Genomic DNA, 15,624 nt, shown 5'->3' on the forward strand with positions numbered 1-15,624 from the left:
AATCAATCCGCCCCCAGAAAGTGTTCAACTGACGCATCCGACTGCATTTACGGTCATGATCGATTGCAACCAATTATATTAATTTTTTACGTCCATGATTTTCCATGACGATGCAAATAGTCCCCCGATCTACGGTCGTTAATAATATTAGAATCGAAATATCGCACAAACCGGGATCACTAACATCCGAAGGACCCTCTAGAGAGCACGAGTTCGATATCACGAATTAATTATCCCCGTTCACTAAAAGTGCATTAATAATCCAATCCCCCGAATTCACTGGCGAATAGCAGCGGGCTAGCCGCGCCGTTTCCGAAATTCTATCGAAGTTTCCCCGAGTGATGGTAAAATTTCTGTTTACTTAAAATTACAGATCCCAATCCAGCGGCAAACAATAACCACGTGGACAGCATTTCGGAAGGTCTTCCAGAGCCAGAGACGAAGACCTTCTACGAAAACCTCCCATTTCATGGGATACAAACGCCCCCCAACAAGGTTTGTTCGTCAGCTCGTCCCTTTCGATTTTCTTCTCCCCCTTTCGCATGGACTTTTCGTATCTTCTCCCGATGTCGTTCCGTAAGTTGCATTACTCACGCTTAAGAAGGAAAATATTAATCACGAGAGTGGTTAGCGAGCATTGGTCGTGGATTATGCACCAGGTAAGATGTCGACGACGAATCGGTCGATGAGAGAATCTTGTTTTGACGCATTATCGGGACAAATTCTCCCATTCAAGGATATCCAGATCGGTTATCGCGTTACCCAATTGCAACGTTCCATAGTGGATTACTAAGCGAAGCGTAAACGATCGCGTAACTAGGTAATGCGTATCAGTCACGGGTCATATATCGCGCGAAATGTATCATATGGAAACGGAACGAGTAGAGGGGCGACGAGTTTACAGCGATGAATTTCTGAGCCGGACAAACTTGAACGGGACCACCGGAATAATAAATTAACGGCATAACGGCGGAGAGACGCGTTGAATTTTGGACACTCCAGGAATTGAGCGATAAATTAACGGTGCGAGCTCGAAACTGCACCTAGAGAGTTGCCCGGACAAATCGGTACATTCTCGATAACAACGCACCGCGCGTCCGTTGTTTCTACCGCGTTATCCGTAGTTATATCCCAAAAGGTTGGTCAAAAATGGAAACGTTTGGGAAAAAAAAAAGGCCTATTTTCGCGTTGCTCCTCGCCCAGTCTGTCGGAGGCCAACGTTAAAGGAAATGTCAACACTCCAAACGCTCGGCTGGAAGATGACCGTGTACATACGATTAAACGTTGCGTCGCGTATATGCCGGCGATTTAAAGAACCATTTCGACGGCACGGCTCGCCGCTAGTTTTTTCCCAGAAAGTTATACGCTTCGGGAAGTATCGGTTCCCTCCGGGAATTTAATGGGGTCTCTTTCCTCTCGAAATTTCAACAATGAAATATACCGAGGCAAACATCGACGGCAGTTTCCGCCGCCGTCGAGGGGGGCGTATTCATAACCGTAAATGTCTAGCTACTTCGGAAGCCCTAAAGCTCCGGGAACGTCTGGACCTAAGTGGCTTAGCGAGGGTAAAAAACAAAAGCAGAGCGAAAAAGGGCCGCAACTAGGTGGAATAAAAATATTTCGTTTCCCTTGCAAGTGATTTATCCAAGACAGCGGCGATCGTCCAACAGCGTCGACGGCCGGGTGTTCGGTGCTTCGTCATTGATAAAACTGAAAACAATCGACAGCTGTTCCACTTTTTCTCGCCTCGAAAATGATAATCGAATTTCACCGGCAGCATTTGGAATTTTTCGGAGATCGAAACGGAGACCGAGATATCGGGACCGCCCAGCGCGCTGGATAATCGTTGTAAACGGATCTTTGCATTTCGCGGTATATCCGGCTCCCCGCAATTAGTCGTGCTTGAAACGCGGTGCAAAGTCACCGTGAAATAATCGCATTGAGTGCATCGTCAAGTAGTCTCGGGGTCTTCGCCCGTGAGGAGGAACGGGCCGAAACTCCCCTCTAGCTGCAGGCTAAACTGGCATTCAAACTAGGAAGGGCGAGCCTCCCTCGGCCCTCCCGGAACTGCGGAACAAAAAAGGCTTCTCCGAGAACGATCCCTGCTTCTCTTTCATTTATGAACTTGCAGCCAAGTCTGGCCCTCCGCGTCTCTCTCGCGCGTTCGTTCGGTCAAAACTGCAACCAGACTCCGGACAACCGATCGGTTCGCGATATTTCACGGGAAACTTTCGCAGACCCGATCGCAACCAATGCTTCGCTAACCATTCCTCCGTGGATTCGTCGGTACCAGAGTTCGCTGGTCGAGCTTCCAAACTTGCAGATCGATGACGGTTAGGAACGCAGACGAACAAAGTACCGTCGAATGGTATAATGCATTGACCGTCGCTTGTACGTGCGCTAGAATCCACGATTACGACGTATCCTTGCGCTGGCATGAAATCTGAAGTCGGGTGTCAACGATGACGAGATTTAACCGTTTCGAGTGCCTGCAGCTTGCGAATCGAACGCGAAGCTCCACTGCAGAGGACGCGGCTTGGTCGGGGCTCGATGCATCAAGGATCGCCAATAAATCGTTATTAAACATCGAAATCCACTTAAGCGTCTATACTCCCGATTGCTCGTTAATTAATTCCCTAGGAATACGATATGCAACGGAGCAGGACGAAGGTACCCCCGCGAGGGACGATAGAGTTCATGGGATGGATTTATTAATTTCTGTATGGATGAGTATCCTCTCGCATCCCTTGTGTCTTGGCCTGGGTCTGATCGCGTTTAAGTACAGCTCTGTCTGATAATGTATTGAAAAAGCGCACCGCAAGTCAGGAGACGAATTCTCGATTCGCATCGAGAGACGCGAGGCGACATCGAGCCCCGACCAAAGCTCTTCGCAAAGTCTCCAGGATAGGAGGTAAGAGTTTAGATGTGCCTTAACCGTAGCGCTGGCCGTCACGCGGCTCGCTTCTGTTTTAGTTGGTTTCCCCTAAGTTTGCCCGAGTTTCGGCTTTGCATGGCACGTTGCATTCGGCCACGACCTCCCCGTGTTCCTCGCGGCCGGCCAGCAGAGCGGCCAGCCTCTGCGGAGGATCCTCCGGATACGGATCGACGAAGAGTCACTTGGGCCCGCACTACGGTCCGCACAATATGCCCAGAACCAACTCGCCGGAGCCCAAGTGCAATACCTTGAAGCCGCGGCGCAGGAAGCACCGCCACGCTCGGTTCTACTCGCTCAGACTATGCCACGGACACAGACCAGCCCGTGGGAACTACCGGCTCTACGCGATCCCCATTTTCAAGAGCTGCCCCCACAAAAGCGCCAGCACCACCACGATAGCGACCACGGACCAGCCCGAAGACGCCGCGTCGACCCCGGACTCCGGGGCGCCGACTCCCGAGGAACCCTCCACCGACGAGACCAAATCTCGCACCCCACCGGTCCCAGCTCCCAGGACCAAGAGAACCGACCCCTCCCTCCACACCTACCAAAACGTCCCTCCACCCGTTTTCCCCCAAAAAAGTACCACGCTCGCTAGGACCAAGGTTCGTCGCCAACTAATCTTTCTCCCCATTCCCCCAGGTACCGAGACACGGGAATATCGCGCAGAAGTCGCAACCAGACTCCTCCGGATCGCGAAGACGAGCCTCCGATGGGTCGTCTTTTCTTTGTAAACATAGAACCTTGAAAAATATTCCCGAGAGACGGAGATGGAATCGCCATGGATGATAGCGGATGATAACATTTCTGGGAGTTACCTCTCGTCCTGGCGCCTCTTAACGGTGGCGCGCGACTTTTTCGTTGCTCTCGAGCACCTCTCTTCGTTCAATCGTTAGAAAAATCCTGGTGACCCTATAAATCACCACCTCCGCGCGAGGAACTCTAGTAAAACCCAATAACGAGCAGGATCCGAATAAGCATCCGTGTTTGCCTGGAGCTTCTGCCCGAGATTTACGTCCTGGACCTTATCGATTGTCCCTTCTTTCGAATAGAATCGCGGGGTATACCGAAAACCTTCGTCTCCGGGCAAAGTGACTTACGCAGAGGTGCGCTCGTTTGCATCCGAGTTTTGTTCTATTGTGGACCTTACCGCGAGTTTCACGGGTTTCACGCGTTTCCACCGCGATCATCCGAGTTACGGGTAATGGGTTGCACGGTTCGATCAGGAGAAAGTTGTAAGTAGTTCTTAATAACGTAAGGTTATCACGGCCGCGTCCAAAAGGGTGAACTCTCCTTGAGGGGGGCTTCTTTTAAATTGGTCCGCATAGCCCCCGATGTAACGCGGCATTAGCGAGCCATTAAACTCGAAGCTGCAGCCACGTTAAAGCGTAATTAAGTGCGATTCTTTCTCCGCTCGGACGAAAACCTCTTCCGGGGGTCTGATCGCGACCATTGTCTCTCGACGAAGGGACTCTTAATGTCTCGAGAACTTGGCGATATTCAGCGGGTGTCGGTACGAATTATTCCTCGAGCACCCCGCCCACGAGTCGCGTTTTCTGCACGAGTACATTTGCGTGTCTCACTAGATGTAAAACCGCACCCGCGAGCAAGTAGCGGATAGAGCGGCTCGATGTCGGGTTTTAATTGGAAATCGTGTTTTCCCTGCTAAGCTGGATCCGGGCATCTATGTAGCGACCGCCCTTGTGCATGTCAGCCGCGCGTCAAGTAAGTCTCCACTCGTTGACCAACCCGAGACCGAACTTGGACACCTGGACCTCTCCTTTGGCCTCCTCGCTTCGACCTCGTCCTCGACTTTCCGCGAACGGGAAGACCCGGGATCGGCCGGAATCCGATCGAGCCGTCGATCGAAACGGTTGCTCGCCAAGTTCCGCCATTATCCCGTCCATCTCGCGATATAAGGGGGCGGAATCCCTTTTCTCGTGAAAATTACTTCTCCTCGTCAGGACTCGAGGCGCTTTACTTTGCAATAACGTCCCCCAGCCCTCCACCCCCTCCGCGGAATCGGATTCATCCGGCACATCGAAGAAAAGTACCTGATTAGAGAGTTTAATAGACGCCGTAAAACTTTAGCGAAGCACCGTTCTTCCCGGCTTTTCAATTGCCGGGTTTCGAGCCAGGAGACCACTCGTAAACTCGAGTCCGACTTCCCGGAGTCCGGTATCCGCAAATTTCCAAGTTTCCCGGTCCCCCGCGCATTTCTTCGCTCGGAATGAAACCACGCGAGGTCCAGCTCGACCGCCGTTCCGCGTTTCGGTCGTCAGCAACTGTAACCCCTGATGACGCGAACCGAAACGTTTACGGAACGTCGGCGGTGCCTGCAAGCTCCGATGACGCCAACTGAAACGTTTGCGGAACGTCGACGGTCGAGGGGGGCTCTCTTGCGTCCGAAAGCCCGTTTCGGTTATCAGAGCTTCCACGCTCCGATGGCCGGTGGTCAGGCGGGATTTCGAGTTGCGGACTTCCGGAGGTCCAAAAGTCCCTTTTTTAGCTTCCACCGGCCGATCCCGACCTCTTGGAGGACCCCTTCGAGTCCCCCGCTAACGACCCGCCTAACCTCGCCCGAATCGTCAGACTAACCGTGCCTGTTGCAGACCAACAGTCAGCACAAGTACCAAGAGCACTACCGGCAGCGGCAGCAGCAGGAGCATCAGGGCGGCTACGCTATCCCCAGCAACAGCTCCGGCCAACTAACATCGCTGACGCGCGGCACCCACCACCCCTCCTCGGTAGTCGGTCCCCTGCAGACCTCGCTCGCCCACACTAACAACCGCCACTCCCTCCCGCACCGCGACGCGTCTCTCCCGGGTCAGCACGGAGCCGGCGAGCCGGAGCCGGGCCACGACCGGATGCCGACTCGCCAGGGCAGCGGGCACGAGGAGTCCGGGGCCGGAACCACCGGAACCGTCGGCTCCAGGCGCGGAGAGCGCCGGAAACCCCGGAAGCACGAGCCCGCCGACCGGAAGCAGAAGCAGCGCAGGCCCGACGCCAGGAGACACGCGCCGGATCAGGGCTACGCCACTTCCCGCGAGACCAGCTTCCACCGGAACCAGGAGCTCGGCATCCCCGAGAGCGGCAAGATCGCCTACCCCCATTACTACGAGGACGCCATCACCCTCGACCATCCCCAGAAACCCCGCAACCCCCACCAGCTGGACCGCGGCGTGCACTACGCGGACTTGAACCTGCCCAAGGGCCGGACTAAGGGCAAACGGTATACCCAGAGTCACAGGGACGTTAGAACGCCCGGAGGGGTGCCCAACTCCACGCAGTACGCGGAGCTCCGCTTCCGCGACGTCGGCAAGGAGATCGACGTCTGAAGGTAGGATGAGCCGGGTCGCTCTCCTTCCATTCCTGCACCCTGGTCGACGGAGGGACGAACGACGTCTCGCATCCTCTGGGGTATCAAGCTCTGCGCTTGGGGTAGGGTCGGGAGATCGCACACGAGGTGGTTACGAGATGTCACCAAATAGGGCCCACTCGCGGTCGTCACACTCTGCACCTTCCCGCACCCTTGCACCATCCCGGTCCTCTTGATCCGGAGAACTGACGAAGACTCCATATTGGAACCCTCCCGGGAACCGCGTCTCGTTGATCGCTGGATTACTCGTAGTTCGAGAACCCTCCATGCGCGTCCACCCTGCCGAAGGACTTCCTAAGGTTTACGGCCAGAGGAACTGCGAGTTTATTAAATCGTGACGAGATCAAACGAGGGCCATCGAGGTCGGGACGAAATACCGCGTTACATGGTACTAGGGAAGTCGTTTCGACTTATCCCCGCGATCGACTTGCCGAAATTACCTCGCCCCCAGGACATCACCGGAAGGAGCAATCATTTAACGGATAGTTGGACCCGTGACGAAGTTAAACTCAAGTTTAAGGAAATTTAGAGCCTCTGTCCCTTTATCAATGATTTTTCTTGGGATCGGTCGGAGTCCTTTCGCTTTTGGGGTCTTCGCTTTAACGAACCACCATTTTGGTGGTTCCACGGAGGATCGCTTTCCCCCAAAAATTGTTCCCCATCGTTATCGATATTACATCGTTGCAGGATGTTATCGACCGTATGGCATTCGGTGCAGCCTTAACTTCGTCACCGACGACTTGCCTTCGGATCTGAGCGTTTGCGAGTAATATTACCCGAGCTGGCTCGTTCCGCTTAAAGAGTACACGACGAGCTTTCCAAATAGAGTTGTATATTGCACGCGAGTTCTTTACTCGTTCGGCTCGGGTTCGATATTAAACCGAGGCTTCGTGCAATCTTGCACAATGCGCCATTTTAAGTGCAGACATCGATCGACCCCGGTCGGGCACGGAGGAACGTCGCATCGACACCGGAACATCGCTAGGAACTATACGACATATCCAGACAGCTTTCTCATCCGTTTATCCTCTTTCTCGTGCCCCAAGAAATGGCCAAGAAAACGTGGCACGTCACGTCACACCGCGTCACATTGCGTTAAGCCGCGTCGCGTCGCGGCTCTTTCGTTTCGCGAATTCGCTTGAATCGCGCGACTGCTTTTAAGGACGAGTGGTGGAGACTTTAGTTCCTTCTTCTTAATTCTTGCTCCCCGTCACGCCATTCTACCCGCTTTTACGATTCAGCCTGACGACGTTGACTTACGATCCAAGACGACGTCGATAGGGAAAGTGCCCGGGAGGACAAGAATTACTGGCCGAGGAAAGTTCCCCGATGAAGATTTAGTCTATCGACTTGGCTCCGTAGTCGTAAATAGCGGAAGAAGTCCCGACTCGCGCGAATAACGCTCCTTTAAAATCCGCTAGCGTCGGCGCGAGGCGAAAATAAAATCCAGCCTTCCTATTTAGGCTTTTATTTTTCCACCCCGGTCCGTTCAAGCCGGCAACGAAAGGGTGTCTTCTCGTCCAAATCGGCGCTCGACGTTCCAACGCGAGATGCCTCGAGTTCCTCTTCCAGTGGCACTTTGCGCCTGAATACCCTGGATATTAGCGGTCCCACCGGTCCCTTGATATTTAACGAAGGCTGGGGATGGATCGCAATGCTATTAGGGGTATGGGATCGTTTTCTAAAACTGCGCTTTCGGGGAACGGAGCTTTTAAGTCGTGCTGCTACTTACCGCGATCGGCGTGCATCCTCTACGTGGAGAGGTCTTCTACCGCTCCTGGATGTTGGAGAGGATCGTGCTCTGAAACATAATCCAGAAGCAACGTTATCGCCGGGAAATTTCTCAGCCGATTATCTTTCTCTTGTCTCAGCCAGCAGTATCGAGGAAAATTCAGTCGCGGTTCCCAGCCCGGCCACCTGCGGAAATATATTCATGAAACCGATACGGAAGTAAGCTCGACCCGACAGGGCTGATCTTCGAGCGACCTATTTTTTTTTTTTTTTTTCATCTCGCGGTTAGACTCGAAATGTCGAGATCTCCTCATTCGCCATATCTGTACTTGGCTCTTTGTTCGTAGGAACGTCAGCCGGCCACGAGTGATACGTACATTTACTAGAAGAAGACCGAGATCCAATGCCCCAAAGCCGGCCTGCGTCGTGCCGTGGGTATCTCGCGCGCTCTCTTTTCTGCACCGCTCATCTTCCTCTTGCTCGCAAGCTTTTAGTTCATATTGGGTCGAGACATAAATTTGAGGTGTGAAAAAAATTGTCGAAAAATGAAAATCACCCGAATTTGTGCCTCGATCTAATATCTTCGCGCCACTTTGCGAATTTTCGGGACCAGGGTGCGGATCCGTCCTATCGGGACCTCCTCGAGGTCGGAACCGGCGAGAGGACCTCATTTCCGACAGCACCGCAATCGGCACCCCTTTCAACGATGCGGTCCCTTTGAGCGACGTTTAGTCCCTTGAAAATCCCACGGCAGTCGTTCGCTCGATCGACCTTATCGCGCGTTGAAAACGCACGCTGGAAATCGTGGCAGAGGCTCGGGGCCTTCATTTGTTTCCCGTCTTCCGAACCTCGCGACCTCCTCTATAATCTTCGTCCGCGTAATTCGCACCCTGGGACGTAATTAACTTCCGCGCTCCGATTTCGAGGCTTTTCAACTAACTGCACGCTCTCGGCGTTGTCCCTTTGCAAGGCGAACTTCGCCTTTCCTTTTTGCGAGTCGGCGCGACTTTTCCGCTCCAGCTTATATCCTGACTTATTTTTCCACCGCCTACTTTTCGGCCAACTTCCCCCTCCCCCCTGCTAAACCGTTCAATTGGACCAATTGAAATAACGACGTGCCTCTTGGAGATATCGTTACGGATACGAATCTCTCGTCGGAACGAGGAAAAGACTCGTTAACGAGTCCCGACTTTCTTGCGACGAACGAACGCTCACTCGTCATGGACGGCCGACGTAAACTTGCCGCTAAATTCCTGGGACCGACGTCCCAGGAATCGAGAGGCTCATTTTCCAAGGTTCTTCAAAATGATCGTTTCGAACGATCGCGTCTTCCCTCTGTCGCTGCGTTTTTAGGGCGCAAGACTGACTTCCGATTGTCGGTAAAAAATCAGAAAAATCGACAAAAAATGGCCGCTTTCCTTTTCTTCTCAACTAAACCCCCGAGAGCATTTAATCCCATTGCCCCGCTTGTGTGCACTCTTCTCGCGACGAGACCGATTCCCTAGCAAATCGTTTCGCTTTGAAGACAGGTCAGTTCGTAAATATAGCGAGTTTTTTTTCAATTTTAATGTGAGACTAACACAAAGCGCAGCTTGCATCGCGACAAGTGCTTTGCAGATTTCAATGCGTGTGCTCTTTACGCAAATTAATCAACCAGTGCGCTAACTCGTCGATACGAAATCGCATATTTTCGTGTTCTCGATCGTCGGTTGCGATATATCGCCGCTGGAGAGCTCCAGTTTGGAATTTTCAAGATTTGTAAAAATTAAATTCGGGACTTCGTTTAAACATCGCCTCGGCGTTCACGAATGTTTCTTTCGTCCAGCCCTTCAAGCCGGAATTCTCGGATCTGGATTACGCCGACGTGGATTACCGATCCTACGGGCCGATCAACTACAAAGCAGCCAGCATCGCCTTACTTCAGAACCGGAAGCAGCATCCGCAACAGGAAAGGAAACCGCAGATGTACGGAGCTCAAGATGACAACGAGGAGTTGCTTTGAAGAAGGTTGCCCTTCCCATCCAGGATTCGAGTGGCTTAATCGGTATGAAGACGTCCTCTTGTACATAGCCAAAGAACTCTGACGCTATTAGGTGTAATCTGGGATCAAATTTGATATTCGTATTCGAGGGCGGTCGATCAAGACGAAGAACGTGCAGAGTCCCTCTGTCGAGTAAAGTCTTGCAAAGTCCACTTAGGAGGAAAGTGCCCCTTCGAGTCCCGAACGTTTCACGACTGCGAAGCTTGCCGTTGCGTGCAATAAACTGATTATCGTTAAACGGCGATTTCGATAACGAGCCGAACGTCGGACGAGTGAAGCTTGCCGGACAAGACGTTGCCTCCCCCGTGCTCGCGGATCGTACTTTTGATCGCCTTAAAGATGCGTTATGAGATTATTAGATATACCAAAAGTATCCCGAAACGTTCAACCAGTAGACCCTCGACATTCGGAATTTTCTGTTAACCCGGAACTGAGGAATTCCACCCACCGTTTGAAATGTCAAAACCTTTAGTTAACGTTTGGTGACCAGAGATACGATCGAGATCGACTGTCACGAAACGAGGACGCCATTTCTTCGACTTGAGGTGTTCGCCCCGGAAATATTAACTTTGGGAAATTTAGTGTTCCATAGTTGGTCGACACGTATCGTATACGTGGTTACTTTAGGGAAGTATGTACAGAACTGTTGTCGATAAAGCCTACTTATAGGACCCGTAAATCGTACCCAGTAAGGATCGAGCACTCGAGACGATTATTAGACGTACATTTGTTGATACTATAAGAAAGTTCATCCACCTCGTTTCGTTATATCGAATATCGAGATATATTACTTATAATCGTTCCTTCGTCCATTGCCTCGCGACGTACCGACTCCCGATCTCGACGACTCGACGCCTTCGAAGTCGCTTTAAATTGTCAACCATTGTTACGTTTTGTTACACTTGTCGGAATCTTTTATCCACCTCGAAGCGCGACAACGTATCATGTTTGCGGCACGTAAGGTTGTTCAGATGTTTATCGACTAGCTGTTAAATTAATTGGCTCCGACGCGTAGGACTACTCTCGGGAAAAGTTAACCTAAGAGGTGTTATGCCGTGTAAATATGGAAAGGTGCTCGTTACTTTGCATCCAACATTATGGAGCGAAAGTCGATCGTCGTCCCCGATGCAACTTGGCGAGAGTGCCGCCACAATTTCGAGGCAATATCGTAAAATCGAGTCTCGGACCGGATGAATCCATTATCATTCGCCATTTATAAAAACGAATCGGTAAAGATGTACTATCACGAACGAATGGATATATCGAACACGTATGACTTTTTCAAATCGTCCACTTTGGTCAAGTCACCTCGGTGACGACGAAACGAGGCACCGGGTAAATGCGTGCGATATTCCGTCCGTGACGTTGTTAAAAGGAGAGATAATAAGTGATATCGTCGTTACTTTCGAAGACGTCGAGTTTCGCACCTCCGGTCTCGTCGGCGCGGCGAACATCAGCACGCGCGCGTTTAACTGAAAGAAAAAAAAAGTGAATAATAAATTGCCGGGTGTGCACAGGGTATAAAATTAGTTGTTGTTCTCGTTAGATATTGTACGACGTTGTTGCATGTAAAGAGGCATTTTGCGATGGAAACCGTTGAAGAGACGAGACAGGGGTCGAATCGTTGCCCTGGGAGGAGGTACGACATCGCGAAGAGTCCCGCACAAGATTTCCGGACGTCGGTCGAATTTCATATGAATAAACAATTGAAATTTTGTTAACCCGCTTAACTCCACCCCCTCGCTCTCGTTGAACCCGACGCTTCCGCGGTTTATTCGTCACCATGTCCTATGAATATCCATGTATGTAAAGATTTATCGAGTTAAGCTAGCTTTTAAGGGTAAGTTAAAAATCTGAACGTGCCAATAGATGTCCACGATCCCTTTCGATGCGTCCAACGAGCATCTCGTGTACATTCGAGAGTACATCGTTCCTCGGAGCGACTGCAAATCCCACCTCGAGGGGTAAGGAAATTCTCGTAAAAAAACAAAGAAAAAAGAAAAAGAAATCTCGACGCGTTTCCACATTGTGCCGTTATTCGATAGAATTATCCGGAAACGACGAAGACTCGGCGCGAAAGTGTAAAATATTACCGAGATAACGCCAACGTGCGATCGCGGCCTCTTAGCGAGCCGCGTGTAAAGATATGTACATATATAGACATTTCCCTATCATCGCGTACCCATCGTAGTTTCATTGCAAATATCACTCATATCTCCGAGGTCTACGCTGGAAAAAAAAAGAAAGAAACAAAATTCGCCACGAGATAGATTCACCTTTTTCACCCCTCGAAACCTCTTCGCGATTCCTTTTCCACCGCTTTCAGAAAGTACGCGGGTTAGGCTTGATCGCCGATTAAATCCGATCGATCTGAGCCACCGATTATGCGTTTACCCTCCTAATTTCAACGGATGCAGCACAGAGGTAACCATTTTTTATCGACTGCGAACGATTCCGAAGAATTTCGCGACTGGTTCCGTTTTTTAGGCCGCGCCACTGTAACGTGTACTTAACGAGCAACTTCATTGAGCTTTCCTAGAACCATCCCACTTTGTACGGAAAGACTATATTTTTATAGCGTTAATTACTCCGACGTTTCTAAAATCATGTTCGGACTGTAAAACTCTACATTGAGTCTCGTACCGTATCCGGTTATTAGAGACAGTATCACTAACGAGGGAAATTGCAACCTTGTTGCGGTACATCGTTCGGATTCGCGATTAGCGAAGGGACGTCAAATAACGTCGTTAACTGTGCAAAGTGTCGTTAATTTTTGGTAATCCGTGCACAAATTCAAGCGTTCGGAGTCTCGCGATGCGTCATCGACGTCATTTTCTTTTCTTTTTTTTTTCTTAATCGCGATGCCATTTTCGCACAGTCGTTTCGGCAGATACGCGTTCTTCCATTATTCCGCATATATTTTGCTAAAGTCAAACACAAGTCGTGACATATCAAAATTGACAACGGCTCGATGACCCGCTAAATCCCTGAATTAATTGAAAATTATCCCCGCGACTCATTTACTGGGTACTTCGAAATTAGGAGCAACGTTCATTTTCTTTGTTACTTTTCCTCCCTCTAGTTCACGCGTGTACATAGGTGTAGTAATTATTTATCGTCCGTATCTATTTCCGGTACGCGACTCTCGACCGAGCGTTTTGTAACATTTCACTGTTTATACTTCTGCATATATTATTCGCCTTATGATCCCTGCGGAACGGAAATCGTTTACACGCGACGTGCACATGCGTTTAGCGAAACAAGATCCGCCGTGGGTTGAACGACTAGCCTAAGTTGTATCAAAGAGTGTACATGAATAAATCGTGCGGACTAAAATCCTGAGGCTTCGATTAAACTTTAAGCGAGTCAATCGGCACAAGAAAACGGCGCTAAACCTCACCAAATGCGTTCCCACGAGATTCCGAATAACGTGATATACGATTGATAAAGTCATGAACAACGGATCTGGTTATAGCCAACGCTTTACGGCCCTCCTCGTAAAACGATAAAGAGGCCTCTAACGAGTTTTTACCACTTTCAAGTCACGCCAGAATATTATTATTCTTTTTTCCCCGCAAATGGTTCATAAAAGCCCAGGCCAGGAGTAGAGCAAGTAAGACAGAATTGAATGTCTCGACCAGGAAACGATCTTTGAACAGTGCTAGAAAGGAGACTCTACGATTAATTATTATTACCTAACCGATAAGTTATACACGCACAGATCCGCTGTCTGTGGCGAATTTCCACGCAGGAACGACTGAGCATGTTACTTTTGATACTCTCTTATCGAAAATTGGTATATTTATATACGCGTCATGATTACTTACTCTAGAGGATGCCAGTATTTATCATTATTTACTAACTAAGAACCATCCACGATCGCAGACACGTTGAATACGTTGACACCGACATACGATATATTCGCTAATAATATTGTGTAATATTCAATGTGTGATGTATTTAGCAGAATTAAATGCTGATGATTAAACATTGAAAGATCTCTTGTCGCGTACGAGTGCCGAAGGATTTCGCGTTAACAACTATCGACTCCTCGTTCCATCGACGTCGATATTGCCTCTCGTACGATTTGACCAAGCTACCGTAAAAGCGCTTTTTCCCAGCGAGCCACTCTAGCAGGACAATAGTTCGTCAAATGTCAATTGGATGGACACCGATTAACGATTATTCGACCAGGTGAACGTTACCACCCGGGTCACTCGAATGCGAGCTACGAACTAAGTCGATGTTAATTAGGAAACTAATTAATTGTAGACGGTCGAATAAACGATTATAAACCCGGATGCGAAAATCTACTACTCGGATCGATATTCAGAATTCCGCATAATAATCCTTTAATTAAACTCTCGCCTTTACGTGTGATTACCCGACTGTATCGTTAAATGCGATATACCAGTGAAAACGTCATGACGCAAAACCAGTAATTCAAAAGCCTTTTCGAATTCGACTAAGAACGGATAAAGGTTTGGACGGAAAATTGAAAAAAAATATCTGAATTGATCCCAACCGTAGTGGTGGGTGAACCGCTTTTTACCTACAAGTACATAAACTTCCAGCCATGCATGAAAACGCGCTCAATGGAGGGAATGGACCAGCGGACTCGAAAAAATAAAATGAAATCCCATTTACGACGCAGGTTCGATGGGCTTGAAAAGTTTTTTTTTTTTCCAATTCTGTCAGGCCAGAATTGCACTTCGTTATTTTCGCGCCGTACATACGATGGAACACGATGAACGGACGAGTAGAAGTATTTGTTCGTTAGGTACCGCCTGCGGGAAATTTCGAACACTTCCTAATAATAACCCGATACCTTCTCATTGCGTGCAAATTGGTCCTCCATTGAGTCGAGGCGAACATTGTGCGCCGACTATTATTCCTTGACTAATTGGTATCGCGGTATACAGACATGTACTATTGAACACATTTCATGCCGAGAGCTCAGAGTTTGACCAACCCAGGAAAAGTGGTCCCAAGGAAAACGCATCGTTTCCAACTTTCCCGTTTACTCGAACCTGATCGAAAATCTTGCCAATCGGAAGATTGCAGGATCGAGATGACGGAGAATCTCGATGGAAAATGTATGTCAAGCTGCTTAAACCTACTTAAACCTAGCCCCTTGTTGGGAAGGATCGGTCCATTTGATAATTTGCATTATTGAACCGCAGGACCCTCCACCCCTTCGCGTATGTCTTCCTTTGTACAGTAAGGATTCATCATAAGCCAGTTAGCCGAATGGAGTGCTCTTTGCGTAAGGACCCTAGATGCTCCCAGGGTCTATTTCACTCGTGGCGCTGTTTGCGAGCAGGAAATGCGAGAGAGAAGACAAGGTAACCTCAACGATCGGTGGCAGATCTCAGTAATGTAAGCAGAGACCTTCGCCTCCACCTTGTACGCGCAGCACCTACCTACTCTAACCTAACCGCACCGGACAAGAGAACCATATTCCGCTCTCCAGAGGACGAGTCTGGATCAACGGAGCTCGAAAAGACGAAAAAAGAGTGACGAAAGTCCCCAATTTAT

The 15,624-nt window shown here is 49.7% G+C and overlaps 1 protein-coding gene across 4 annotated transcripts in view; it reads left to right on the forward strand.

Moving 5' to 3' along the window:
- LOC105699806 (hemicentin-1) overlaps positions 1–14,385 on the forward strand; it is a 112,399-nt gene extending 98,014 nt beyond the window's left edge. Inside the window, exons 16-19 of one of the 4 annotated variants that reach the window (XM_012425125.2) lie at positions 374–495; positions 2,974–3,540; positions 5,548–6,275; positions 8,393–8,475. In XM_012425125.2, coding sequence (XP_012280548.1) covers positions 374–495; positions 2,974–3,540; positions 5,548–6,273 — 1,415 coding nt within the window. In that variant the 3' untranslated portion in view covers positions 6,274–6,275; positions 8,393–8,475. Of the gene's footprint in view, positions 1–373; positions 496–2,973; positions 3,541–5,547; positions 6,276–8,392; positions 8,477–9,870 lie in introns of those variants that run through there. The other 3 variants (XM_023433854.1, XM_012425126.2, XM_023433853.1) reach the window with 3 other exon arrangements.
- Positions 14,386–15,624: the final 1,239 nt, after the last annotated feature.

Source organism: Orussus abietinus, unplaced genomic scaffold (genome assembly GCF_000612105.2).
Source record: "Orussus abietinus isolate OABI.00-Male unplaced genomic scaffold, Oabi_2.0 scaffold19, whole genome shotgun sequence".
Classification (NCBI taxonomy): Eukaryota; Metazoa; Arthropoda; class Insecta; order Hymenoptera; family Orussidae; genus Orussus; species Orussus abietinus.